This window comes from Pelobates fuscus, chromosome 2 (assembly GCF_036172605.1).
Source record: "Pelobates fuscus isolate aPelFus1 chromosome 2, aPelFus1.pri, whole genome shotgun sequence".
Classification (NCBI taxonomy): Eukaryota; Metazoa; Chordata; class Amphibia; order Anura; family Pelobatidae; genus Pelobates; species Pelobates fuscus.
Window position 1 is genome coordinate 318,811,158 of NC_086318.1, and position 25,820 is coordinate 318,836,977.

Consider the following 25,820-nt stretch of genomic DNA (forward strand, 5'->3'; position numbering starts at 1 on the left):
GGTCAACTCTATTATTGATTCTCGAATCTCCCGGGGGAGAGTACAATATCTGGTTGATTGGAAGGGATATGGTCCTGAGGAGAGGAGTTGGGTACCTCAGGAGGATGTTCATGCTCCCCGTCTCCGCAGGGCGTATCACTCTCGCTTCCCATCTCGTCCCGGTTCATTCCGCCCGGTGGGCGTATCTGAGAGGGGGGGTACTGTCAGGGTACCTGTGGTCTCTACCTCCAAAAGAGGTAGAGACTTAGCTGTTCCACCATTCAGACGGTCTGATGACTCCCTTCCCCGCAGTCTATCCGGTCATGCAAGGCCGGCCGCGAGGGAGTGACTGCCTTTTACACCATCTAGGCAGGAAGTCATCATCAGGACACTCCCCCGGATCGACCTGTCAGTCAATTGCTGCAGGACCAATCAGGACGTCTCGGAGGTGTGGTTACTGCTCTGAACAGGGTATTTAACAGAGCTTCCTTCATTAGCTCATTGCCCTGTCGTGGTTCTAGCTTGTTCTAGTCACTCAGTGCTTGTGTATTCTATTATCCCTTTTGGTTTTGACCCGGCTTGTTTACCTTACTCTGCTTATCTCTGTTACCCTTGATTCGGCTTGTCTCTCGCTTACCTGTCTTCTGTTACCCTCGACCTCGGCTTGTCTTTGACCATTCTATACGGTACTACTTACGTTAGTCCGGCCATTCTAAGGTCCGGTATACGTATCTGGCTACTGTTTGTACTCTGCGTGTTGGATCCCTGTCCCGATCCTGACAGAGGGTAACAGAAGACAGGTAAGCGAGAGACAAGCCGAATCAAGGGTAAGAGATAAGCAGAGTAAGGTAAACAAGCCGGGTCAAAACCAAAAGGGATAATAGAATACACAAGCACTGAGTGACTAGAACAAGCTAGAACCACGACAGGGCAATGAGCTAATGAAAGAAGCTCTGTTAAATACCCTGTTCAGAGCAGTAACCACGCCTCCGAGGCGTCCTGATTGGTCCTGCAGCAATTGACTGACAGGTCGTTCCGGGGGAGTGTCCTGATGACTACTTCCTGCCTAGATGCTGTAAAAGGCAGTCACTCCCTCGCGGCCGGCCTAGCATGACCGGATAGACCGCGGGGAAGGGAGCCATCAGACCGTCTGCATGGAGGAACAGCTAAGTCTCTACCTCTTTCGGAGGTAGAGACCACAGGTACCCTGACAACAGGAAGGGGTGGTAAATTTAGACTAGGGGGTGCTCAGGTATAGTCATGCCTAGGGCAGCACAAAATTAAAATACACCACTGTGTGAGTGTCTGAGTATGTGTGTCTGTGAGTGTCTGAGTGCATGTGTGTGTCTGTGAGTGTATGTGTGTGCACGCGTTTATATATGCATACGAGTGGGGTTTTTTTGGGGGGGGGGGGGGGGGGGGAGTTCCCACACTTTTTTCCCCAGGACTTGACCCCTGGATTACAGTAGAGATTACTTTTATTGTATAAATTCTAGAATTAAAAAAATAAAATAATCGTAATCCCTTCCTTTCCAATTTGTATCCATAAACACACATTTTATGTTGCTTTGCAAAGCAATAAACAATGCAATGTATTGTCCCAAACATTTTTCAGAGAAGCACATTTTTACTTATGGGCTTTGCATGGTGAACCCCACATTTTCTCCCACATTGAACAGCAGCCTTTTGTATGTCAACATTATGGTTGTAGGAAGGCAGAGGCCAGACAATACACATGGCTTCGTAGCAGGGTGGAAGGAAATCCTTGCTGTAACTGTACTTACTGTAAGTGAACATTAGGACCATTAGAACTTTTTACATACTGTGGCATTTTAAGAAGCTACATTCCCTGAAATGCCATCAGTTTATTTATGAGTACAAATAAGCAAAGCAGAATTTTATTGATCCAGTTTTGTCAGATCCTGACTGCAATACAATATAATGAATACTTTAATCTAGCGGTTCCCAAACTGTGCACGGCGGCACCGTGACTGGCCTTCGATATTATACACCTTTTTCTATCCAATCGAAGTGTTTCCCCGATGCTATGATCAGTTCATTCATAAATGATGCCCGACTGACGAGACTGCACACTATCGCCTAGAGAAAAGACCCGGGTTAACGTGACCAGACATCAGACATGCGTAGATACGTGCTATGCAAGATTGCTTCTCCATTTTGGCTTTATTTTTGTTAAATAAATCATGACACGGTGTAATATGTCATGTGTTGTTGTTCATCTGAGGTTGTGTTCACCTAATTTTAAGACCTGCTAAGGACCAGATGATTGATATTATGTCCTGATTTGTAAACCATAGAATCCAAAGAGGGTGTACTTTCTTTTTTCACATGACTATATATTTCCTTCCCCCCCCTAAAATTATTTGACAGCCATGCATCCCTTGTTTGTAATTAAAGTTGTGCATTATTTTAATGAAATAACTTGTGGATGTGGAGGGGCTAAATACTTAAAAAATAATACAAGGTGAAAATAGCTGACCAAGTAATTACATGCACATGAATAATACAATTTAAGGTTTGTGCAAATGTATGCACCTGTCTATTCCCACGATGCACCAGGCTAATTCCCAGAAACCAACTCATAACGTTATATATGCAGAATCTGCAATAGTATCTATATATTTGCTAGTGAACAGACAGTTACATAAATTAAATTAAACTTTATTTGTATTCGTAATAAAATGCCACCATGTCACATTGACATCCAGGTGCTCTTTAAACAAACCAAACTCTGTTTTGTATGAAACTCTAAAGCCATATTTAATTTAGCATCCATGATAATAGTTTAGAAAAAAAGGCAATGAATTGCAATAAAATACTGTAGCATGATACACCGTTAATGATTGATTCAAGTTCTGAAGCATAAATGGTATGTCAGTACTCTGATCTGGGCACTCAATGAGGTAGTAGAATGTTTATAAGAACCATGGCCGTGGCTAATTTCATTATGTGTTAATTAGATCTTGCACCTGTTTAAAGATTTACAGGAAAACCTAATTCTCTCCTAGTATTTAAATAGTGCAAATGAAAAAGAGGACATTTAAGAAGAGAAAACAGAACTTTGGAATTAGCGTGAAATAAAAACGCGTTGGCTTTATTTACCAAAATGAAAATACTTATAGAGCATACATGTTTAGATTTTTAACATGGGCATATTTTAGAATCAACATGAGATCCCAGGAATGAGCTATGCTAACAAGGAAAGGGTTAAATGCCCCATCCACACCAGGAAAACACAAATAAATTCTGACTGTGACAGACCGAATCAGAAGTGGGCTAACAGAAAAAAAAAAACGTTTCTAAATCATGCAGATGAAGTGGTCGCAAACCATATTTTCTTCTATGTCTATGAAATAACACATTTATATTGAATAAATCTTTAGCCAAGAGGCCAATAGAGCATAGATGAGCACATGTCAGTTTTCTGGCATCCTGGTTACACACCAGAGCTTCAGGTACAAAAGATATTCTAAAGAAAGGCACGACTGCCACTCACCACCTAACTGTGCATCCTAAATGGGGAATCATTGCAAAAACAAAATTTTCCATGGCCTTCTTTTGCCCTGACCTCCTTTCTTATTAAATCCACGAGAGAACTGTATTATGAAAGAATAATGATTCAGTTGAATTGATGGATAAGAGCTAAGTTGCAAAAAAGTTGGGCTTCTCCTTATTTAAGGACTTTCATTAAGAAGGAAACTCAATTTTCCAGGAACTGTCCTTATATCTAATATTTGGTGAGAGAAACACGCAATAGATGCAGTCTCTCTGATGATACAAAAGACTTGTAATAGCTACTGATACTAAAGACTGGCACATCAACTACGTACTCTTATAACACTCGGGGCAAAGGAAACTGAAGGTAAATTTTACTAGAAATTCACCAGGATTTACCTGGAGATTGAAGGTTTCCATACCTGGCAAACCATTAACTAGAACATAGGTAGTCAACCTTTGGCACTCCATATGTTGTGGAGTACATGTCCCCTGATGCTTTGTCAGCAACATGGCTGTTAGAGCGTTATGGGATTTAACGCATTATATCTGGAATGCTGAAGGTTGCCTACCTCTGAGCTAGCATATACAATTAAATTGTACCAGGACTCATGTTCTGAGTGTTGCAACTCATCCAGATCACGCGCCACCTTATTTAAGCCGTCAACACAATCTTAAAATGGCTCTCCAGGCTCTAGTCAGGTTATTGTTAAAACCAAACAAAAAAAAAATGTAAAAAATAAAACAGAAAAAAATATGTTTTAATTATCTGAGCTTACAGGAAGCTTCCCAAAGTGCACTCTAGCAAAACTGGAAAGTAAATGACAACCAATGCACATATTTTTTGTTACCGTATATACTCGAGTATAAGCCGAGTTTTTCAGCACATTTTTTGTGCTGAAAAACCAGAACTCGGCTTATACTCGAGTCAATAGTCTGTATTATGGCAATTTGCATTGCCATAATACAGACTGAGGGAGAGGGGGCTGGCAGAGATCTTACTTACCCGTCCTGCAGCTCCTGTCAGCTCTCTCCTCCTCCGCGCCGTCCGTTCAGCACCTCGGTCAGCTCCCAGTGTAAGTCTCGCGAAAGCCGCGGCTCTCGCGAGACTTACAGTGTGAGCTGACAGAAGAGCTGACCGGACGGCGCGGAGGAGGAGGGAGCTGACAGGAGCTGCAGGACGGGTAAGTAAGATCTCTGCCAGCCCCCTCTCCCTCAGTCTGTATTATGGCAGAGAATTGAGCAGTTATACTGCAGGGGCATGCTCTATACACCAAAACGGCTTCATTAAGTCAAAGTTGTTTGGATGACTATAGTGTCACTTTAAGCAGTGAAACTGCAGGAGCATTATCTTAACATCAAAACAGTTTCATTAAGCTAACATTATTTTGTTTTTTAGAATGTACTTCTGACATACACATTCACATACAATGTACCTGTAACATACACATTCTCATGTCTTCTCCTTCTAGCCCATTCAGCACACACACAGCCTAGCCTCCACTTAATTGCACAAACTTTCCATAAACCCCACAGGAAATGTGACCTTTTAGATAGACCTCTGTATGTGCACCCAAATTCAAATTCCTAAAAATCCTAATTGGAATTTGAAGTAAAATTCAATAATTACAAGCCCAGTATGATCTATGCAGTACATACCAAAATAATTCCCAGGCTAGAAATGTGTCAGGCAAAACAACTCTGAAAAATCTGTCAGTGTCAATGTGAAAAAAACTTTGTTACTATAAATATTGACAAAACAGTTTAAAAAGTGTTTAAAAAACCCAAAACCAAATATATTCATTGCAATTTCTTCCATAGCATACAGTTAACTTTATATAAGTTTCCCTCCTATTAATTTTTTAGTAATATACTTTACAACGATGTCAGTAACTTCCATCCAGCTGTGGTCCATTATAAAAGAAAATATATTTTAGTGAATAACAAAATAAGTGACTAACAAAGCTTTATGGGAAATGCAGTCCAACTGCTGAAAGCACAATAAAAAAACCAAAACAATAAAATAAGGAAAATTTTGTCTCCATTTTCAAAAGTTATGAGAACGTACAATAGTAAGGCAATGATGAACGGATTTACATTCATGAAAGGATTCGAAAGAAACCACAATAATGTTATTTTTTTATTATTAGCTTCTGTGTGTATCATTTTGTAATACAAATATTTAAAGGAACACTCCAGGCACCAACTTTGTCTAAATTATGTTGTTGTGGTTCCAGGACACCCCAGGGCACACTCTTACCTCAAGAGATTAAACTCTTCTTATACGGTTTACCTCAAAGATGCCTCCAGCGCAAGTCTCAGCTCCACCCAGCAGGGCGTCCGTCTTCTGAAATGTCATTTTCGCTCCCAGCCAATCAGTGACTCCCCATTAACAAAACTGGTTTGCAAGAGGCACATTTTTTGCAAACATTTTGAAGTAAGATTTCTCCAGGGGGACTCTTAGCATCATTTAGATTAAGCTGTTATTGTGCCTAAACTGTCCCTTTAAGTAAACATCCCTTTTTAGTTCATCTCTAGGCTTAACAATGCTCCATGAGCATGGAAATTGTTAAAGGAACAGCTCTCTAGGTACTGTTGTCCTCTCCTCCCCTGGTGACATCACGGAGAAGACTCTGGATGTCCCAATCAAATGCTCTTCATAGAGAAGCATTGTGGGCCTAATGTGCCTGCGCAGCGAGTGCTGTGTGCGCAGTCAAAATTCCCCATAGGATATTGGGTCTTTGCTTTCCTATGGGGCTTCCGCATCAAGTAAGCGAGTTTTACTAGGTCAGTTCCGCAGAAATGCTTCTAGTTGCTGTCAGTAGGACAGCCACTAAAGGCGGAGTTATCCCTGCAATTTCTCGAAAACGGCAATGTTTTACATTGCAGGGTTAAGAAGGCAGGAACACCGCATTTATGCCTCTATATTGAGAATACGTTTGGGTGACCATATTGTTAATTTAAGTCTTTGTTTGAAAGATTATGATCAAATTTGAACTTCTGAAACAGACTCAGAGTATTTTGTAGATAGTGTCTAGCTTTGTGACATGTGATGTAGCTTTCCATTACCAGGTCGGTCTTTGTCAGACCTTAACCCCTTAAGGACACATGACATGTGTGACATGTCATGATTCCCAGGGGTCAAGTCCTGGGGAATAAAGTGTGGGAACTCACTCGAGTTCAACCCCCACTCCACCACCAAAAAAAAACAACAACTTGTATGCATATATAAACACGTACACACACACTCAGGTGCACATACACACACACATACACGCATACACACACACATACACTCCCAGACACATACACATACATACACACACTCCCAGACACATACACATACATACACTCCCAGACACACTCACTCCCAGACACATACACACACACATACATACACTCACAGACACACACACTCACATACATACACTCACAGACACACACACTCACTCCCAGACACACACTCCCAGACACATACACTCCCAGACACATACACACACAAACACATACATACATACATACACTCCCAGACACATACACACACAAACACATACATACATACACTCCCAGACACACACATATTGCATATTTTTTTTTAAATTAAAAATGTCCACCCAGCCTCCCTACCTGGAGAGCTGGCGTGGACCTGTCCCTGGGGTCCAGTGGGGCTTTAGTGCGGCCGGCTCTTGTCTCGCTGTCAGCCGCGGCGAGGGAGCTGCGTTCTCTGCTCCCTCTCGCCGCGCGGGCTGTCTACTGATGCCGGGGGCCGGAAATGACGTCATATTCCGGCTCCCGGCATCAGCAAACGGCGCGCGGCGAGAGGGAGCAGAGAGAACACAGCTCTTGGGCCTCCCATGACAGGGGAAACACAGGGGCATTTGGGGGCGGCATTTTTTGCTGCCCCCTGAGTGCCTGCAGGACCACAAACGGGAACGGCGTTCCTGCTCTAAAAAAAGTGCAGGAACGCCGTTCCCACGCGTTCCTGCAGGACTCGATCCCTGATGATTCCCTTTTATTCCAGAAGTTTGGTCCTTAAGGGGTTAAAGGTTTTTAAAGATGCTGAGTATAAGCTTCAACCAGATTTGCACGGAAAAGAGATATTCATTTATATGTACAATTATTTATAGGTATAATCTAATAATGTAAAAAATAATAAAAAATATTCTATTTTAGCTTAGCTTTATTAATAATCTCTTTCGCCCCAATGCTATTTCCCTCATTGTTGTTGCTTTTCATACATTTTCCTTAGCTTCTAAATATTATCCATCTGCTCACAGTCTTCACAGCTCAGGGAATTTCAGTGTGCTCACTTGATTAATTTTGCAAATTGTTTCTCCCTTTACAACATCCACTCTGACGATTCTGGCTGTTATCAGCCCTTTCTAAATGTCACAGATTATTCAAACAGCTTATTAGAACTAATCATGACTAGGGAAGCCATGATGCTTTCAATAGTTCCATCACCATGGCGACAAAACTTAATCTCTAAAATCAACATTAGTTCTCCAAGGACTATTCCCCCTGCATCTTATATTTTCCTAGTCATTCTCTGTGACCTCAAAGCCTCAATCCCTCTTAACTAAAAGTATATTAAAATTACGATTCATCCAAGACATGAATGTTAAAGGCTCATAGAATCCCCAGATATGCAATTTAAAATTTATGTCTGCACAACTGCATTGTTTGATATATTTATTTTTTAGTAGAGATTGTGTACAAAGTATTCAGTAGAACCCACAATGGATTATTTTCAACAACGATTAGCAAACAAAATCTTACAACGCATTCCCTAAAATGGTATATTATGTGGTTGACTATATATGTATTTATGTTGTTGCTTTTTACCTTTGCATATTTCTTGTAAGAAAAACAAGCAATTCATGTATCACGTGGGTCCAGCAAACCCATTTTTCTCTTATACAGATATTAATTAATCATAGTATTTTAGCTGCAGACAAAAATTCTTAGTACAGTGGCTCAGATATAGAGGCTTGGAACTACAGTTGTAACATTGTAATATTGAAAGTCACCACGTTGGAAGAATCTCTATGTTATTCAAACAATAAAAGGAAAATGTACCTTTTATTGTTGTGGGTTATGGTGATCAATAGATAACGCATAAAAAATCCTTTTAACAGTTCATCATGTTCAATGAAGCATCTTAACGGTGACCCCATGGAATTTGGGCTCGATGTGGACTGTACTCTCTACAGGTTGAATAATCAGGTCACCAGTGTAGCATTAGTAATTTCATCTTCGGTGTGTGCATATCCGATTTTATATTTAGGATTTACTGCATACACCGTCTTTTTGTTTTTTCACATTGTGTGTTTTCATCCAGATTATTCCAGTGTGATAGGTTTAGAGATTTCACCTACTATATGAGTTTGTTATTTAAAATATATATAAAACAACGTGTTTGATTTATTATTAACAAGCTTTGGGACAACCCAAAACATAAATATATAAATTAAATTAAACAAACATTATCATGGTTCCATGTAATTCTCTAGTAAATGTGCAAGTTATTGTAAATTCTGTGGAAACCACTTAAAATACATTTTCTACATATTTCTAAAAATGTGCAAGAAAACATACATTTTTTTATTACTTCCTACAGCAGGTAACACATTATTTTTTTCATAGTTTCGTATTATCAGCAACTTTAGCAGGGTTATTCACTAAACTGAGAATTCAAGGTAAATTCAAAGTGAATTTTACATTTAAAGGATCACTATAGGGTCAGGAATACAAACATGTATTCCTGACCCTGTAGTGTTAAAACCACCATCTAGTCCCCCTGGACCCCTCATGCCTCCATAAATATAGCAACATCTTACTGTATTCAAGCCTGAAGCTGTAACTCTGCATGCTGTTAGACTCAAAAAAACAAGCAGTTCATCAGAAGTGGTAGCCTGATCCAATCACAGTGCTTCCCCATAGGATTGGCTGAGACTGACAAAGAGGCAGATCAGGGGCAGAGCCAGCATGATTCAAACACAGCCCTGGCCAATCAGCATCTCCTCATAGAGATGAATTGAATCAGTGAATCTCTATAAGGAAAGTTCAGTGAAATTCACTTTGAATTCTCACCATAGTAAATTACCCGGTCAAGCTCCTGCTTATTCAACCTCCCATTGAATTCCATCTTATTCTCTTAATCAATATTTTCAAATACTCCAGAGAAGTAACTTTTTGACTATATGGTATTGGTTTATTTTCTAAATTGTCTAAGAATTGAACTAAAATTTTGGCAAAATGTAGTCCAAAACAGACAACAGGAAAATTCCAACTAGGTTATCTTATCAGCTCAGTAATTTTGCCTAAAATAGACAAATGCCTGGTCGATACCATACACTTTCAATATCTATTGAACAAATCTGCCCCTATTATTGAGGTTGTATATAATTCTTTATGAGTGAGAATTGTCTGCCTTTTTCAGGAACAAATAAAAAAGACACATATTATGAATTATCATACTTTAACGTTATAGATTTCTGTAGAATTATTTTCTTTTAATGAAGTTAAGGAGATGGAAATATCTCACGATGTTAAGTTACATTCCATTGGTATACTGTTAAAGTCAGTGGTTTTCTCATGCATGCTAACGTACATTTTTGTGAAAATAAGTCTAACTGTAATATTGCTAACCTCGATTCTAGCATATGCTCATAACATAGGTTCCACCTATGTGTTGTGTTCAGGTAAATGAGGACGAGTCACTAATTTTCCAGATGTCAGCGGTGTACAGACATGTTCGTGTGTTATTTTTAAAATCTATTTTGCAATCTGTCTGCTTTATTTTCTGAAAATTTAAAAAAAAAAAAAAACAATTTAAAACAGTAGTTGGTCTTTCTAATTGAAGTTTACTGAGTTGTTGTACAATAGTGATTGTAGCATTGACGTTGAATATATATGGCCCAACTGTATAGGAACATTAGTTTCAATGTCAACAGTTTGGCAAATGTGTCCTAAATTCACTGAAAGTCTCATATATAAAGATATATTTTATTATGCTCAGTTATAGATGTTAAATGCAGTAGGGAAACCTTAGAAAGCTTGCACTACTATAGGCAATATATGTGTTTCATCATCGAGGACTCAATTTCAAATAAACCTGTACTTTCATAGCTAAGGGAGAAGAATTATAGAGCAGAACAGAACGAAATTAAAACCAGATAATCAATCAAGCACCGGAAACAGAACCTTTGATGATTGATATCTGGAAAATATACATTATATTATGTAGATGCCATAGTCAAAACTTGTGTTGATGAGAGTCAGCTTCACCATGAAATTAATGGAGTGTTTATATTCTTCGAGACTCAATGTCAATATTGGGAGTTGATCAATAAAAAGGACAATTATCACCGTTTATAAAATAATTTATACCAAATGGAAAGCACATGTATATTTCCATGAATAAAAATATTTGAATTAGCATATTAAAGTATCATAAAATGTAACAAACTCTGATACTCACCGAAATGTTTCTCAACATATAGATAGTAACTGTAAAGACGAAAAGGGTGGTGTATCCGATCGGGAACTGATAGCATTGTTCTCACTTATGTTTTAGTATATAAGAGCTCCTGTACCACTGTTCACCCTACCCGATGAAGGGTCCATAAGGAACCCGAAACGTTGTATGTCTCTGCATGCCCTCACAATAAATCTTCAAGCATTGCATCTTCGGAGTGTGAGTATCTGATTTTTATTTAGGATACACCAACCTTTTGTCTTTACATGGAACATTTTCATCCAGATTAGGCCAGAGTGTGATGTGTTTGAAGATTTCATTTAATAAATGAGTTTCTCATTTATACTATCTATCAAACAAGTTGTTTTATTTTTTTTTTATTTTTTTTTTTTTTTTATTAATAAGCTTTGGGACAACCCAATATATAACTGTAAACATTCAATTAAACAAACATTATCATAATTTCATTACAAGCATGCAGAAATATTAAAATACTTCAACGTAATTCTCTTGCAAATTTGTAAGTTATTGCAAATTCAGCGTTAAGCACTTACAATAAAAGGGGAAAAAAAAGAATGCCACTAAGTAAATAAAATAAATAAGATAATATAGGCTATGTGTTACTTGCCTACTAAAACCTTGCTGATTGTTAGTAGTATTTTATCTCAGCTGATTCGACATGACCAACGTGCGATACAAAATCTTAGGACTTACTTTGTCATTTCTCTGAAATTTCCCAGTCATTGTCGGTTATGCTGATTTGTCTGTGGCTGAATTCAAAATATAACTCAATTGAGAGCAGAAACAAAAAGATGATAATAACTTTCTTACATTTAAAATGATAAATGGGTAGCATTGCTTCTGTTAATATTAAGATTTTAAGTTCCGAGTGATGGTTAAGACAGTATATTTGCACATTCTCATTGTTCACGTTTCTCCTAATGCTATCTTAAAGTAGCATATTACACCAATCCCGTAGAGAGGACAAATTACGTTTTTCAAAATTGAATCATACAATATTATCTTGAATATATTTAACTTGCCACAAGTCACACATGACTGCCACCACAATGTAATTGTCTAATCCATCTTAATTTGTGGTCCTTGGAAACAGACACATTACAATAGTATTGATTATTTCATGTGGTGGGGATACCTACTGTCCTTAAATGAGCATACAAGAGAATATTTGTTTGCTACATTAACATTTGGTCCATCAGTAAAGTGTGCTCTTTTTTGGTGTGGAATATAGGGATCGACCGATATTGATTTTTTAGAGCCGATACCGATAATCTGTGAACTTTCAGGCCGATAGCTTACCGATATTCTGTACATTTACTGAATTATTTTTTTTTTGCAAATCTTTTTTTTATTAAGTGGTAAATGCACAAAATATACATGCCAGTCATATTTTATGTTTTCAAGAATATTTATATGTGTGTGTAGTGGATACAGTGAGAGTATTTGATTAGTAAATGCAGTGTGTGTGTAGTGGATGCAATGTGTTTGTTTGTGTAGTGGATGCAGTGTGGGTAGTGAATGCAGTGTGTGAGTGTTTGTATAGTGGATGCAGTGTGCTTGTTTGTGTAGTGGATGCAGTGTGGCTAGTGGATTCAGTGTTTGTGTGTGTGTTTGTGTAGTGGATGCAGTGTGGTTAGTGGTTTCAGTGTGTGTGTTTGTGTAGTGGATGCAGTGTGTTTGTGTGTAAATATGTGTGGTAGGAACTCCCCTCCTCCCCACCCCTTACCTGTCTCTTAGTGCCTCCCTTACCTGTCTCTTAGTGACCCCCTTCCCCATTCCCCTGTTCCTCTCCCTTCTCTTTTAGTGGACCCACCCCTACCCCAGTGTTCCTTTTCCCTTTCCTCCCTTGTACCTTAGTGTCCTTCCTTAATGTCCCTCTCTCCCCCTAGTGTTTTTCACCCCTTCCCTGTCCCATAGTGTTCTTCACCCCTCTCCCCTGTCCCATAGTGTTCTGCACCCCCTATCCCTGTCCCATAGTGTTCTGCACCCCCTATCCCTGTCCCATAGTGTTCTTCACCCCCTTCCATGTCTAATAGTGTTCTCCCCCCCTCCCCTGTCCCATAGTGTTCCTTACCACCCCACCTTACATAGTGTTCCTTTCCATCCCCCCTCCCTTATAGTGTTCCTTACCACCCCCATAGTGTTTCTTACCACCCCCACCCTCTGTCCCATAGTGTTCTACCACCACCATCCCATAGTGATCCTCTCTCCCCTCCTTGGTCCCCGCTCCGCGGTGTGTCTCCTGGTAGCATGGCCGAGCGGAGCAGTGTGCACTGCGGTACAGGAGATTCAGTCTCCTGAACCCGGTCGGACTGACAGGAAGTGCTCTCTCCTGAGCACTTCCTTTCAGTCCAGCCGGGGACAGGAAACATAAGTTCCTGTACCGAAGTGCGCACTGTTCTGCTCGCCACGCAACACAGAGTACCTGGCAGGAGGGACCGCTGTGCGCCCACCTCCTGCCAGTCACTCCGATCTAGCACCCCTCCAGGCTGGTGCGCCCCAAGTCGGCCGCTTAATTCATTATCGGTATTGCTGGTGATTATCGGCCGATACCGATATTTACAAAAAATCTGAATAACGGCCGATAATATCGGCAAAACCGATAATCGGTCGATCCCTAGTGGAATATATGAAATAATTAATTCCAACTATATAATAAGGATACTATATTCAAAATCTAGAATTCATATTATACACATGTTTACAATTGCATAACCAGTATATAGCCAACAGTTAGTAATATATGCTCCCACTTGAAGATTGCATGGAACTAAGACACTGCTAACAAAAAGTTATCATACCCCGTCATCTACTGCCCAATTATTTTTGATGCTTTCCAAATAAACCCCTGCACTGTGTTTCGTTGTGCAGAATAAGACCTCCTGGCTTTCTTTTCAGGCTAGAACAGAACATAGTGTATATGCGGTTGGCGGTTAATAGAAAAACCACATTATTTAGTTAGTTATTTATTGTAGAGTTCATATCACTTCATTCCAGCTTGATGAAGTTTGTAGAATTTATCTGTGTAAATGTGCGAAATTCTACCCAATTATCTTATAAACATACAATACTGTAAACTCAATAAAGCCAGTTGCAGTGCAAAAATGCATTTTCCTAAAAGGGACACTCTAAGCACCAAATCAACTTTAGCTTAATGAAGGGGTTTTAGTGTATTGATCATACCCCTGGAGTTCCACTGCTTAATTCTCTGCTATATAGGAGTTTAAAAAAAAAACAAAAAACTTGGTTTATGCAGATTTAGCCACACCTCCCACAATCTCTCTGTACATTCCCTGTCATATAGATAGTTTTTTATTTCCCTTTTTGCCAACTGTGTTTAATTTAGAATTTATTATTTAATAGAGACTGCAGGAGCCCCCTGTGTGTGATTAAAGTTCAATTAACAGAGCAGGAGGTACAAACTTCTAAAGTAAACAGACTGTGCTACACATCTGATTGAAAATGAAACCATTTTTTTTCATGTTGAATTTGAGTCACAGCCAGAGTAGGTGTGCCTCAGGCTACATAAACAGAAACAAAAGTGATTTAACTCCCAAAAAGCAGAGAACTGAGCAGAGAGAATGCAAGGGCAAGATGTATACACTAAAACATACGTTATTAAACTAAAGTTGCTTTGGTGCTTAGAGTATTCCTTCAAACAATATTAATCTATTAATTTTGTGTATAACAGTAATACAAGTTTAGCATTGTGCAGTGACAATTAACAATATTCAGTACAATAATACTATGTAATACACATGATTTGCTACCGTGCTCAGTTTTCTGGTGTAGTTGGATAATATATCGCTTAACATGTACATTCTGTTTTGCAGCTGAAGTCACGCGTCGTAATGACTCCGTTAGCAATTTCGCCTCCTCGCAGCACACCAGAACCAGACATTAGTTCCATTCCTCAAGATGCAGCTACTGTGCCCAACTCTGCTGTGCCACAGGCCCTTACAGGTATACACACTTGTTGTATGTCAAAAACAGGAATTCTTATCTTCCTCCTAGTTACTGAAACTGAAGCTGTTGGGGTTTATAGCCCCTTATTATGGACAAGTAGCAAGTAGCAGAACATAGATTGAGATTAATTTACCATTAATTCTTTGTCACCCTTACTTTCTAGTAATGCAATATGATTACTAGTTTAGAGTAACGAGTATTGTGTTAAAGGGCAAATGTCACCAGAATTTGTTTTATTTTTATTTTTATAAGAAACCTTGCAGAATTTCATGAAAAGAAATGGCAAGTATATGTAAAAATACCTGAAAACCTGGTCCCTACTCCCTCTGCCATATTCATTCACCTTCTGTCGGACTGATGTAGAATCTGACCGTTGTGCTCCTGCTTTACTCCCTGCATGATTTCATCAGCCAACGCCTCTTGTGCAGGACTGTAACAGGGTTATCCACTTAACGACCAAATTCCATCCGCATTTGCAATTCACAATTTTACTAAAGTCAGGATTCGGTCGGTCTGACCAATTCTGTAACATTGGTTCGGATTAGTTTGGAAAATCAATGATTTCCACATCTGAACCAATTTACAGCAAAAATTTCACAGGAAATTACCTCATGGTAGCCAGTGATAAAACGAATGAATCCAGTACATTTCCCATTCACAAATAAAAACTCACTTCTTATAGCTAGAAGCCTGAGGGCAAACAGTAAATCACCCTTGGCAGTGTGAGGGTTAATTGTTTGGCAGCTGGCCATCCGGCAAGTTGGGGCATGTCTAATAAAACTAGCAACTGGGCAGCCATAGTCACTAGAAACTGGGAAGGGGACCCCTCCCATGCCACTGAGGGTAGTCTATTATTTATAATATGAGGTACTTAGTTCACCCCTTTATTACAAATATTTGGGCCTCCACCCGTCAGCATGTGTGGAGGCTCTATTATAGTGAATAGGGACAACACATGCTTACATGCGTCGGGGAAGGGGACACTAGCCCCCCCCCCCTTATACTTATTAGTGCCCCCACCTGCCGGCATTGATGGGCCAGCTGAGAGGACACTAGGTCTCCCCCCTTTCGGTTCATCAATGGCTGCCTAGTCGCTAGTTTTATTGTTTAGTAGACATTGGCAGGTGCAGGTAAAATACCTCCATTACAGCAGTATGCGGTCTTAGTGACCCCATAGGATTTTAATTAATTCATTTTTTTACGATTTTCAAGTGGCGCTGGCCTGTTGCATAATTAACTCTCACGCTGCCAAAGTTGTTTCACTGTTTGCCCTCTGGCTCCTAGCGCTGCCAAGGGGCAAATTGTTTTTTCAATTATTATTCACTTAAACATTTAATAATGATAATTTGTGAACGGGAAATCTGCCAGATGCATTTGGTTTATCACCAGACACCATGTGATTTCGGTGGTGCAAATTAGTTGAGATGTTAAAATGATTTTCCGAAATCATCCAAACCAATGTTGCAGAATTGGTAGAACCGACCAAATCCTGACTGCATTTGCCAATAGTTTTCCCTGGATTTTGTCCATTGAGACAGAATCCAGTGTTTTGTGAATGACCCTGTTACAGCCCTGGTTAAAAGACCACACAGGGTGATCCCTGATGACATTACCACTATGTGCAGGAAGTGAAACAGGAGGCTAACAATCAGACACTACCAGCCAGAGGCATATGAATATGCTAGAGGGATCCAGTGTTCTATGAATGCAGGGACCTGATTTGCAGGTATTTTTGCATACATTTAATTTTTAAAAATGCCATATCTTTTCATTACATGCTACAAGGATTCTTATAAAAAATACATTTTGGTGGCAGCTGTCCTTTACAGTGGCTCTGTCATCTCTAACTTTCCTTCCTCCTATTGTTTCCTCGCCTCTTCGTCATTTAGGATCTTTTCTTCTCTTTTTCATTTCTTATCTATTTCTCTTTAAAACATAAGACAAAGTAAGGACTACTTTGTCTTATGTAATTTTCCTACACTTCCCAATCTTGACAAAGGGTGGAGCTTAAGGCAAGCGTCACCCTTTGTTAAATGACAAAGAAAGTGAAGCTTGTCGTATGCCTTAAAATCCACCCTTTTGTCACAATTGTCATGTGTAGGAAAAATACATAAGTCAAAGTACTCCCTACTTTGCCTTATGTTTTAAAGAGAAATAGATCAGATAGGAAGAAACAATAGGAGGAAACAATACAAGAAATGTAAGTTTGAGGTGACAGATCACTTTAAAGGGATACTCTAAGCATTAAAACAACTTTAGTGTAATGAAGCAGTTTGGGTGTATAGATCAAGCTACTCCAGTGTCTCTGCCCAATTCTCTGCCAATTAGGAGTTAAATCACTTTTGTTTCTGTTTATGCAGCTCTAGCCACACCTCCCCTGGCTGTGATTGATACAGCCTGCATGAAAACAAAATGGTTTTAATTTTCAATCTACTTGGTGTGTTACTTTAGAAATTATCTCCTGTTCTGTAAATTGAATTTTTATCACGCACAGGTGACTCCTGCAGGTTCTAGAAAGCTATCAACAAAGCAGGGAATAAAAATCCTAAATTAAACAAAAATTGCAATAAAGGAAGTTTAAACATTAGATCTCTCTTTACAGGAAGTGTTTAGGAAGACTGTCTGAGTCATATACAGGGATGTGTCACTAGGGCTGTGTAAACAAAGTGATGTAATTAATAAATGGCAGATACCGCACTGGAATTTAGAACTGAAGATTTGGTGCTTATAGTGTCCCTTTAAAGATCTGAATACTTGTCAATGTAATATTTCATTTTTTGCTGTTTAATATATTTGCAGTGCTGTTAAAAATCTAACTTTTGTTTGTCATTATTGGGTTTGGATTGTAGATTGTGTGAAAAAAAATATTTTAAACAATAAATTGCATAACATTGCAAAAAAAAGTGAAAAATTAATGGGTCTGACAATGACATTGCTGTTTATTTAAAGATAATCAGTGGGCTCAAGGCAGGTGTAGCAAATACAGACCTCCAGCAATTATCATCGGATAACTCCCTGAAAGGGCCACCACCCACTATAACCTCTACAGCTTAATGTATCCATATTCAATGAAACCATGGATGCAGTCTCTCATGTTTTTGTGAAACAACTTTAACCCCTTAAGGACTGGACTGTTTTTGCGATGTTGTACATTTGTGACCAGGCCTCTTTTTACACTTTTGTGGTGTTTGTGTCTAGCTGTAATTTTCCGCTCTCTCATTTACTGTTCCTATACAAATTATATATTGTTTTTTTCAGGACAAAAAAGGCTTTCTTTACATACCATTATTTATATAATCTCATGTAATTTAATTTTAAAAAACAAACAAATATGATGAAAAATTTAAAAAAATACATGTTTTTTTTACTTTTACTTGAAAAATCTTTTACTCATCTACAAAAGCGAATAAAAAAAAACTGCTAAATAGATTAAAAATATTGTCCTGAGTTTTAAAATACCCAGTGTTTACATGCTTTTTTGCTTTTTTTTTGCAAGTTATAGGGCTATAGGTACAAGTAGGATATTGCGATTTCAAAACATACCGTATTTTTCGCTCCATAAGACGCACATTTTTCCCCCTCAAAAGTGAGGGGAAATGTCTGTGCGTCTTATGGAGCGAATATGAAGTTTTACTTACCTGTCTTGCAGCGTTGGCCGGCAGCACAGGGCGCACCGCGGTAGTGGAACTTGAATTTCATGTTCCGGTTTCCGGCGGGACTGAAAGGAAGTGTGCACAAGCTGAGTGCGCACTTCCTTTCAGTCCCGCCGGAAACCGGAACATGAAATTCAAGTTCCACTACCGCGGTGCGCCCTGTGCTGCCGGCCAACGCTGCAAGACAGGTAAGTAATTATGGGACAAGGGGAGGGGGACAGTATGGGAGAGAAGAATATGGGGGGGGGATGAAGTCTATGGGGAGGGGGGGGATGAAGTCTATGGGGAGGGGGGGGGATGAAGTCTATGGGGAGGGGGGGGATGAAGTCTATGGGGAGGGGGGGGATGAAGTCTATGGGGAGGGGGGGGGATGAAGTCTATGGGGAGGGGGGGGGATGAAGTCTATGGGGAGGGGGGGGGATGAAGTCTATGGGGAGGGGGGGGGATGAAGTCTATGGGGAGGGGGGGGGATGAAGTCTATGGGGAGGGGGGGATGAAGTCTATGGGGAGGGGGGGGATGAAGTCTATGGGGAGGGGGGGATTAAGTCTATGGGGAGGGGGGGGGATGAAGTCTATGGGGAGGGGGGGGGATGAAGTCTATGGGGAGAGGGTGGATGAAGTCTATGGGGAGGGGGTGGATGAAGACTATGGGAGAGAGGAGAAGACTATGGGAGGGGGGGACACTATGGGACAGGGGAGAAAAAAAATATTCTGTACAAACTGTCCCATAGTAAGAAACACTATGGGACAGTTTGTTCAGAATATTTTTTTTCTGGGTTTCTTCCTCTAAAAACTAGGTGCGTCTTATGGTGAGGTGCGTCTTATGGAGCGAAAAATACGGTATATTCTTTCAAATTTATCAATACTGACATTGTAACACTATTATCTGCCAAAAGTCTCTGAATAACACCCCACATGTACATTTTTTTTTTAAAGTAGACAAACCAGGGTATTCAATATAGGGTATGTCCAGTCTTTTTTAGTAGCCACCTAGTCGCAAACACTGGCCAAAGTTAGCGTTCATATTTGTTTTCTGTGTGCAAAAACAAAAAAACTAAATTGAACGCTAATTTTGGCCAGTGTTTGTGACTAAGTGGCTACTAAAAAAGACTGGACATACCCCATTTGCAATACCTTTTGTTGTCTTCTTTTGCAAATGGCATGCCATCATGGGGGTAATTCTCATTCCTGGGCTACCATACGCTCTCAAAGGCAACATAACCAACCTGGCCATTTTCAATGTAAAAATATTTGACCCATATATTTGACCCTGTAACTTTCAAAAACGCTATAAAATCTGTACATGGGGGGTACTGTTATACTCGGGAGACTTTCTTGAACACAAATATTAGTGTTTCAAAACAGGAAATCATATCACAACAATTATATCATCAGTAAAAGTGCTGTTTGTGTGTGAAAAATGCGAAACAAAGTCACTTTCACTGACAATATCATCGCTGTGATAGGTTTTGCTGTTTTGAATCACTAATATTTGTGTTCAGTAAAGTCTCCGGAGTAAAACGGTACCCCCCATGTACAGGTTTTAAGGTGTCATAGAAAGTTACAGGGTAAAATACAGTGCTAGCAAATTAAATTCTCTGGAATTTCGGCCTGGGTTGGCAGGCAGGTCCCTCAAATTGCAATTAATAAAATTACTTAATTATGTAAAAATATTACATAAATATGCACGTAGAATTTAAATATATATGCATATTTATATATTTGAAGTCTACGTGTATATTTATATAATTATTTATGCAATTTTGTATATGGACATATGTATATTTCGTATTATATTTATTTCTTTATATATACATAGATATATATACAATTTCATTCTAAGTGTATTTTGATATAAATATCTATATTTTATTATCAAAATACAGTTAGAATAAAATTGCATATAGATATGTAATTTTTGTTAAAATTTTTATTTTTAATTTTTTTAATTTAATTTAATTTACTAATTATTTGTATTTTATAATAATATATATATATACAATATATATAGTTATATATATTATATATATACGTGTGTAATTTAATTATAAGTGTATTTTTATATTAATATATGTACATATTAATATAAAAATACACTTAGCATGACATTATATATATGATATATAGACGTATATTATATAGGTATAATATATGTCTATATATCATATATATACACATATATAATTATTATTATTTTTTTATTAACTTTAAATTTAATTTTTATTTTATTTTACACTAGCAGGGAGACTGCCTGTCAGCACAGACAGTCCCCCTGCAGGCAGACACATGGACACCTATTGTGACCATGTGGTCGCCCTGTTGAGCGATCACATGGCCACAGGGGTCCTAATCCGCCATGGGGAGACTGTCTGGGCTGCAGGCAGTATCCCCACAACGGGAGCACCGCCGATCGCCGCCGGGGGAACGACGGCGATCAGGTAAGTACATCTGACCGTTAGGACGGTTCAGGACTGTCATCGGTCGGCAACGCAAAAATGCCGATGACGGTCCTGAACTGTCCTCGGTCGTTAAGGGGTTAAAGGAAGATATAGGGAATTCTATTGCTAAAATTCATCTGATACATATATTTTTAAGGTGTGAGCACACATGCTTTTCAGTGGTAAGCTCTAAGGACTAGGCTATGGCACGATGCAGCAGCACAGAATCACTTGCATGGGTGAATCACCATGGGTCCTTTAACCACTTCCCAACGTTAGGGTGTGCTATGCTGTCCTGTAAAAGGAGGGATCGTACACCGGTTGGACAGCATAGTATGCCCTAACGATCGGTTCCTCCCTCTAGCCCAAATACTCACCGTGGACACACCCCATTTTGAATACCCTGGGTTGTCTACAAATGGGGTATGTCCAATTTTTTTAGTAGCCACTTAGTCACAAACACTGGCCAAAATTGGCGTTCAAATTCGTTTTTTGCATTTTTCACACACAAACCAATATTACCGCTAACTTTGGCCAGTGCTTGTGACTAAGTGCCTACTAAAAATGACTGGACATAACCCATTTGTAATACCTTGGGTTGTCTACTTTTGCAAATGGTATGCCATGATGGGGTAATTTTCCTTCCTGGACTGCCATATGATCTCAAAGACAACATAAACAATCTAGCACATTATTATTTGATCCTGTAATTTTCCAAAACACCATGAAACCTCTACATGTGGGGGGAGGGGAAGGGGGGGAGGGGTCAGGGGACATTGTTGTACTTGTGGGACATCGCAGCCCACAAATATGTGTGTGTTTTATGCATTTAAAGCTAACAATATAATGACATTCACTGTTAGAATGTCATGCATATATTTTAGATTTTATTCATAATAAATTGTGTTCCATATTAAAATATTTGATATGAAATTAAAGTCCCATTTCTCCTGAACAAAATGATGTATAATAAGTGTGGGAGCACTTAATATGAAAGAGGTAAATTATGGTTGAACAGACATTCTAGGTTTTGTTTTGTTTTGGAACTTGGACAATTGCCTCCATCCTTAACCAATCCTATTATATCCTGGCACTCTGTTGTTTCTTAGTTTTTTAGTTGTAACTTAATTTTATTTTTGTCTCCACAGTTTGCATTTATGTAAACAAGCAAGGTAACACAGGTCCTTACCTTGACAGAAAAAAAGTCCAGCAACTCCCTGATCACTTTGGACCTGAAAGGCCATCAGTGGTGCTCCAACAAGCTGTTCAAGCCTGTATCGACTGTGCACACCAGCAGAAAAGTGTCTTCTCCCTTGTAAAGCAAGGTTATGGAGGGGAAATGGTGTCAGGTAACCCAACACAGATTATTTTATTTCATTACATACTGCATTATATATAGTGTATTACTAACACTGTACAGAGCATCATGGGAAACATAGTCCAGAACAGCTGAAGAATGGAGAGTTAGTCATAACTAATCATTAACTTATGCTGACACGTTCAAATATATATATATAAAAATTGTGAAAAAATGTAGGGGTCGGAATACTTTCTGAATGCACTATAAATATATAAATTCCATTCAGAAAGTATTCCGACGCCTTCATTTTTTCACATTTGTTTTGCTATTGCAGCCTTATGCTACAATTGTTTATTTTTTCCACTTCAATCAACGTTCATTACCACATAATCACAAAGCAAAAATAATATTTTTGATAACTTTGTGTTACAAAACAACATTTCTTGTTTCCCAAAAGTTGCTTTTCTGCGTTTGGTAAATAAATCTACCAAACACCGACCACCCCCCTGGCTCATTAAGTTCAAAGAATACCACAGAATTAAGTGCTCTCTCTGTGTGGTCGCCGTTCGTATAACTGAACAACACGTGCTGGAGAAAACGGCCATCTTGTCGCACGAAAAGACAATATGACCAAGACTGCAAAACAGCACCTAGAGAACTCTCAGACTGTAAGAAACTCTGGTCAGATAAAATGAAGATTGAACTATGTGGCCTCAATTCAATGCGAGGGGGAAACCAGGCACTGCTCATCACCTGCGTAATACACAACTTTAAAATATAGTGGTGGTAGTATTATGTTTTGGGATGTTTTTTAGCGGCAGGCACAAGTCTAGTTTAATGGAAAGCTGAACGCAGCAAAATACAGAGATTTCCCTGATGAAAACCTAGTCTAGATTGTTCAGACTGGGACGAAAGGTTCACCTTTCAATGATCCTAAGCACACAGCCAAAGTAATGCAAGAGTTACTTGAGGACAACTGTGTGAATGTCTTTAAATGGCCCAGCCAGAGTCTTGAAACCAATTAAACATTCTTGAAAAAACTCAAAATGGCTGTCCACTGGCAGTCCCCATCCAACCAGACAGCTTGAGAGGATCTGCAGAGATGAATGCCAGAAACTGTACAAATCCAGGTGTGCAAAGCTTTGTGCTTCATACCCAAAAAGACTTGAGGCTGTAATCGCTGCCAAAGAAGCTTCAACTAAGAAGCTTGGCTTATGCAATGTATGATCATATACTGTAACTAAACTCCCATTTTTGTCTAGGTTAGGTTTACACAAAACTGTTACATTCTGTTACATTCTGTGAGCTTTGACATTGCTGTTTATTAGAGAATGAGCGAGTGCGCTGGATTTTGTATGAATTGGCCCCAGCAGCACCCTATAATGTATGCATGTGCAGGTAAGTGCAGCCCTCTTGGTTTCATATATATATGGAAGGTGATGGGCCCAATACTTTAAATCATTACTAGGACCTGATAGCATTAGGAATAGATGTATTCCTAACGTTACAGTGTTCATTTAAATATTTAAATGTAAAACTGATTGGGGATCCTATACCATAAAAAGGAATTGGCCTCCACTTTAATCCTAATTCTAAAGACATTTTATATAAACTGATATAGTTTATATGTTAAAATGTATACTACATATATATATATACACTATATATATTATACTATATATTTACATTATTAATTTACAAATAATTGACAGAAGATGAAAAGGAGGACTAAGTTAGAAACAAAGTGGGCGATGAGTGCAGAGGGAAAATATGAGAAAGGATATAAATATCAGTTGCAGCTAGTGGAAACTTCAGGAAGGAATTCAGCAGGAGGAATAGATTGGTGATAAAATGACGATTAGAGGTGGGTGCGTATGGAAAGGGTAGGGGGAGAGAGAGGGCGAGAGAGAAAAGATTACAGGCGAAGAGAGGAAATTCTATCCACTTAACCCCATGAGATGCCATGGCCTGTTTAAAACCAGCTGCACTTTCAGTCTTCAGTAAAGGGGAGAATAGAGACTGCAGATATAATAATGACAGATACATGTTTTTTCTAACATACACTTATCAGTAGTCATTGCCAATGCTATTATTATTATTATTATAGGTTTTTTTTTTTTGCAACAAACAGTGGAGTGTGCCGCCATACTAACCCCAATGGACCAGTCTCCACTGAAATAATGAAAAGAAATGAACCATGTACAGACAGTGTATAGGAGTAACAACATAATTATCAGAAATAAAACAAAGTACAAAGAAGAAGAATAAAGAAAAATAGAATGAAATGGGGGAAAAAACGAGCAGAGTGGGATGAAATGCCTATGTGAATATTAAGATAATATGTAGGTTAATACAGAGAGAAAGGCAGCTGAGATGTACAGACACTAAGAGCAAAGGCATTAGACTAGAAGGAACGTAGAGATCCCAGAATGACAGTGAACATGAAACAGGAAACTTTACATAATGGATACAAATGCAAATAAATGACCGAACATTAAAGGGACACTTCCGTCACAACTTTATATACATGAAGTTGTTAGGGTGCCATGAGATGTCCGGTGCACTCTTACCTTAAGGGGTTATACTGTTCTCGAACAATTTAACCCAAATATTTGCCTCCAGCACCACCGATATGCAGGTGCCCCTAAAGTCAGGTCCCTCAAAAGTCGGATGCCTTCTGGGGGACCTGCAGATTGGCGCTAAACCATTCGAGGTCGGTTTAACCCCTTAAAGTAAGAGTGCATCGGGGGCCTCCTGACACCCTAACAACTTCCAAAATCAAAAGTTATAAGGAGGAAGTGCCTTTAGTGGCTTTCTCCCTGACAGTCTCTAGAGGAATGTTATCAAACTAATTTAAACATTGCAGTTTTTCTGATTTTCAGACAAAGGGACAGCATCTATACACCAAAACCACTACATTGAAATGTAGTGGTTTTGGTGCTTAGAGTGTCTCTTTAATTTAGCTTCAATATAGAGCATTTTTGTTGAAAGCAAACTTACGCTAGTAAAAAAATCAGTAAAATTGTTCAGTCATTCGTGATTTTGTAGCTGCTGAATTAATTAGTAAGCTGTCTCTATCACAAAGGGAATTAATTAGCGCAATAAAAGATCTAGTGAACACAATGCTTGGTGACAAAGCATAGAATACCTCAGTGAATTGCATGGCCCTCACTGATGTATCGTTATTCTCTACAATTTATGACACCATCAATGATTGTCACAGGCAACAAAAAATGTATTCTAGCAGATAAATCGTCTGAAACGGAGAAGAATAATTGAAATTACAAGAACAAATAGTCCTGTTTCTTGGAAAAATAGGACAGTTCATCTGTAAAACAGGAACAGATTTGGCTCCAGCGTATTATGTCAATTTTTTTTGTAATCATACAGGTAATGAAATTTAGATCTTCGGTATGAAACTCCTTTTTCGATATCTTTGCATTTCTTTGATTTTATCTTGCATGTAG

At 38.9% G+C, this 25,820-nt stretch overlaps 1 protein-coding gene across 3 annotated transcripts in view; it reads left to right on the forward strand.

Moving 5' to 3' along the window:
* Positions 1 to 25,820, forward strand: part of SCML4 (Scm polycomb group protein like 4) — a 129,536-nt gene that overhangs the window by 82,300 nt on the left and 21,416 nt on the right. For 2 of the 3 annotated variants that reach the window (XM_063443534.1, XM_063443536.1), the window contains exons 3-5: positions 11,075 to 11,194; positions 14,830 to 14,959; positions 22,202 to 22,402. In XM_063443534.1, the coding sequence (XP_063299604.1) occupies positions 11,075 to 11,194; positions 14,830 to 14,959; positions 22,202 to 22,402 (451 nt within the window). The remainder of the gene's footprint in view (positions 1 to 11,074; positions 11,195 to 14,829; positions 14,960 to 22,201; positions 22,403 to 25,820) is intronic. The other variant, XM_063443537.1, reaches the window with a different exon arrangement.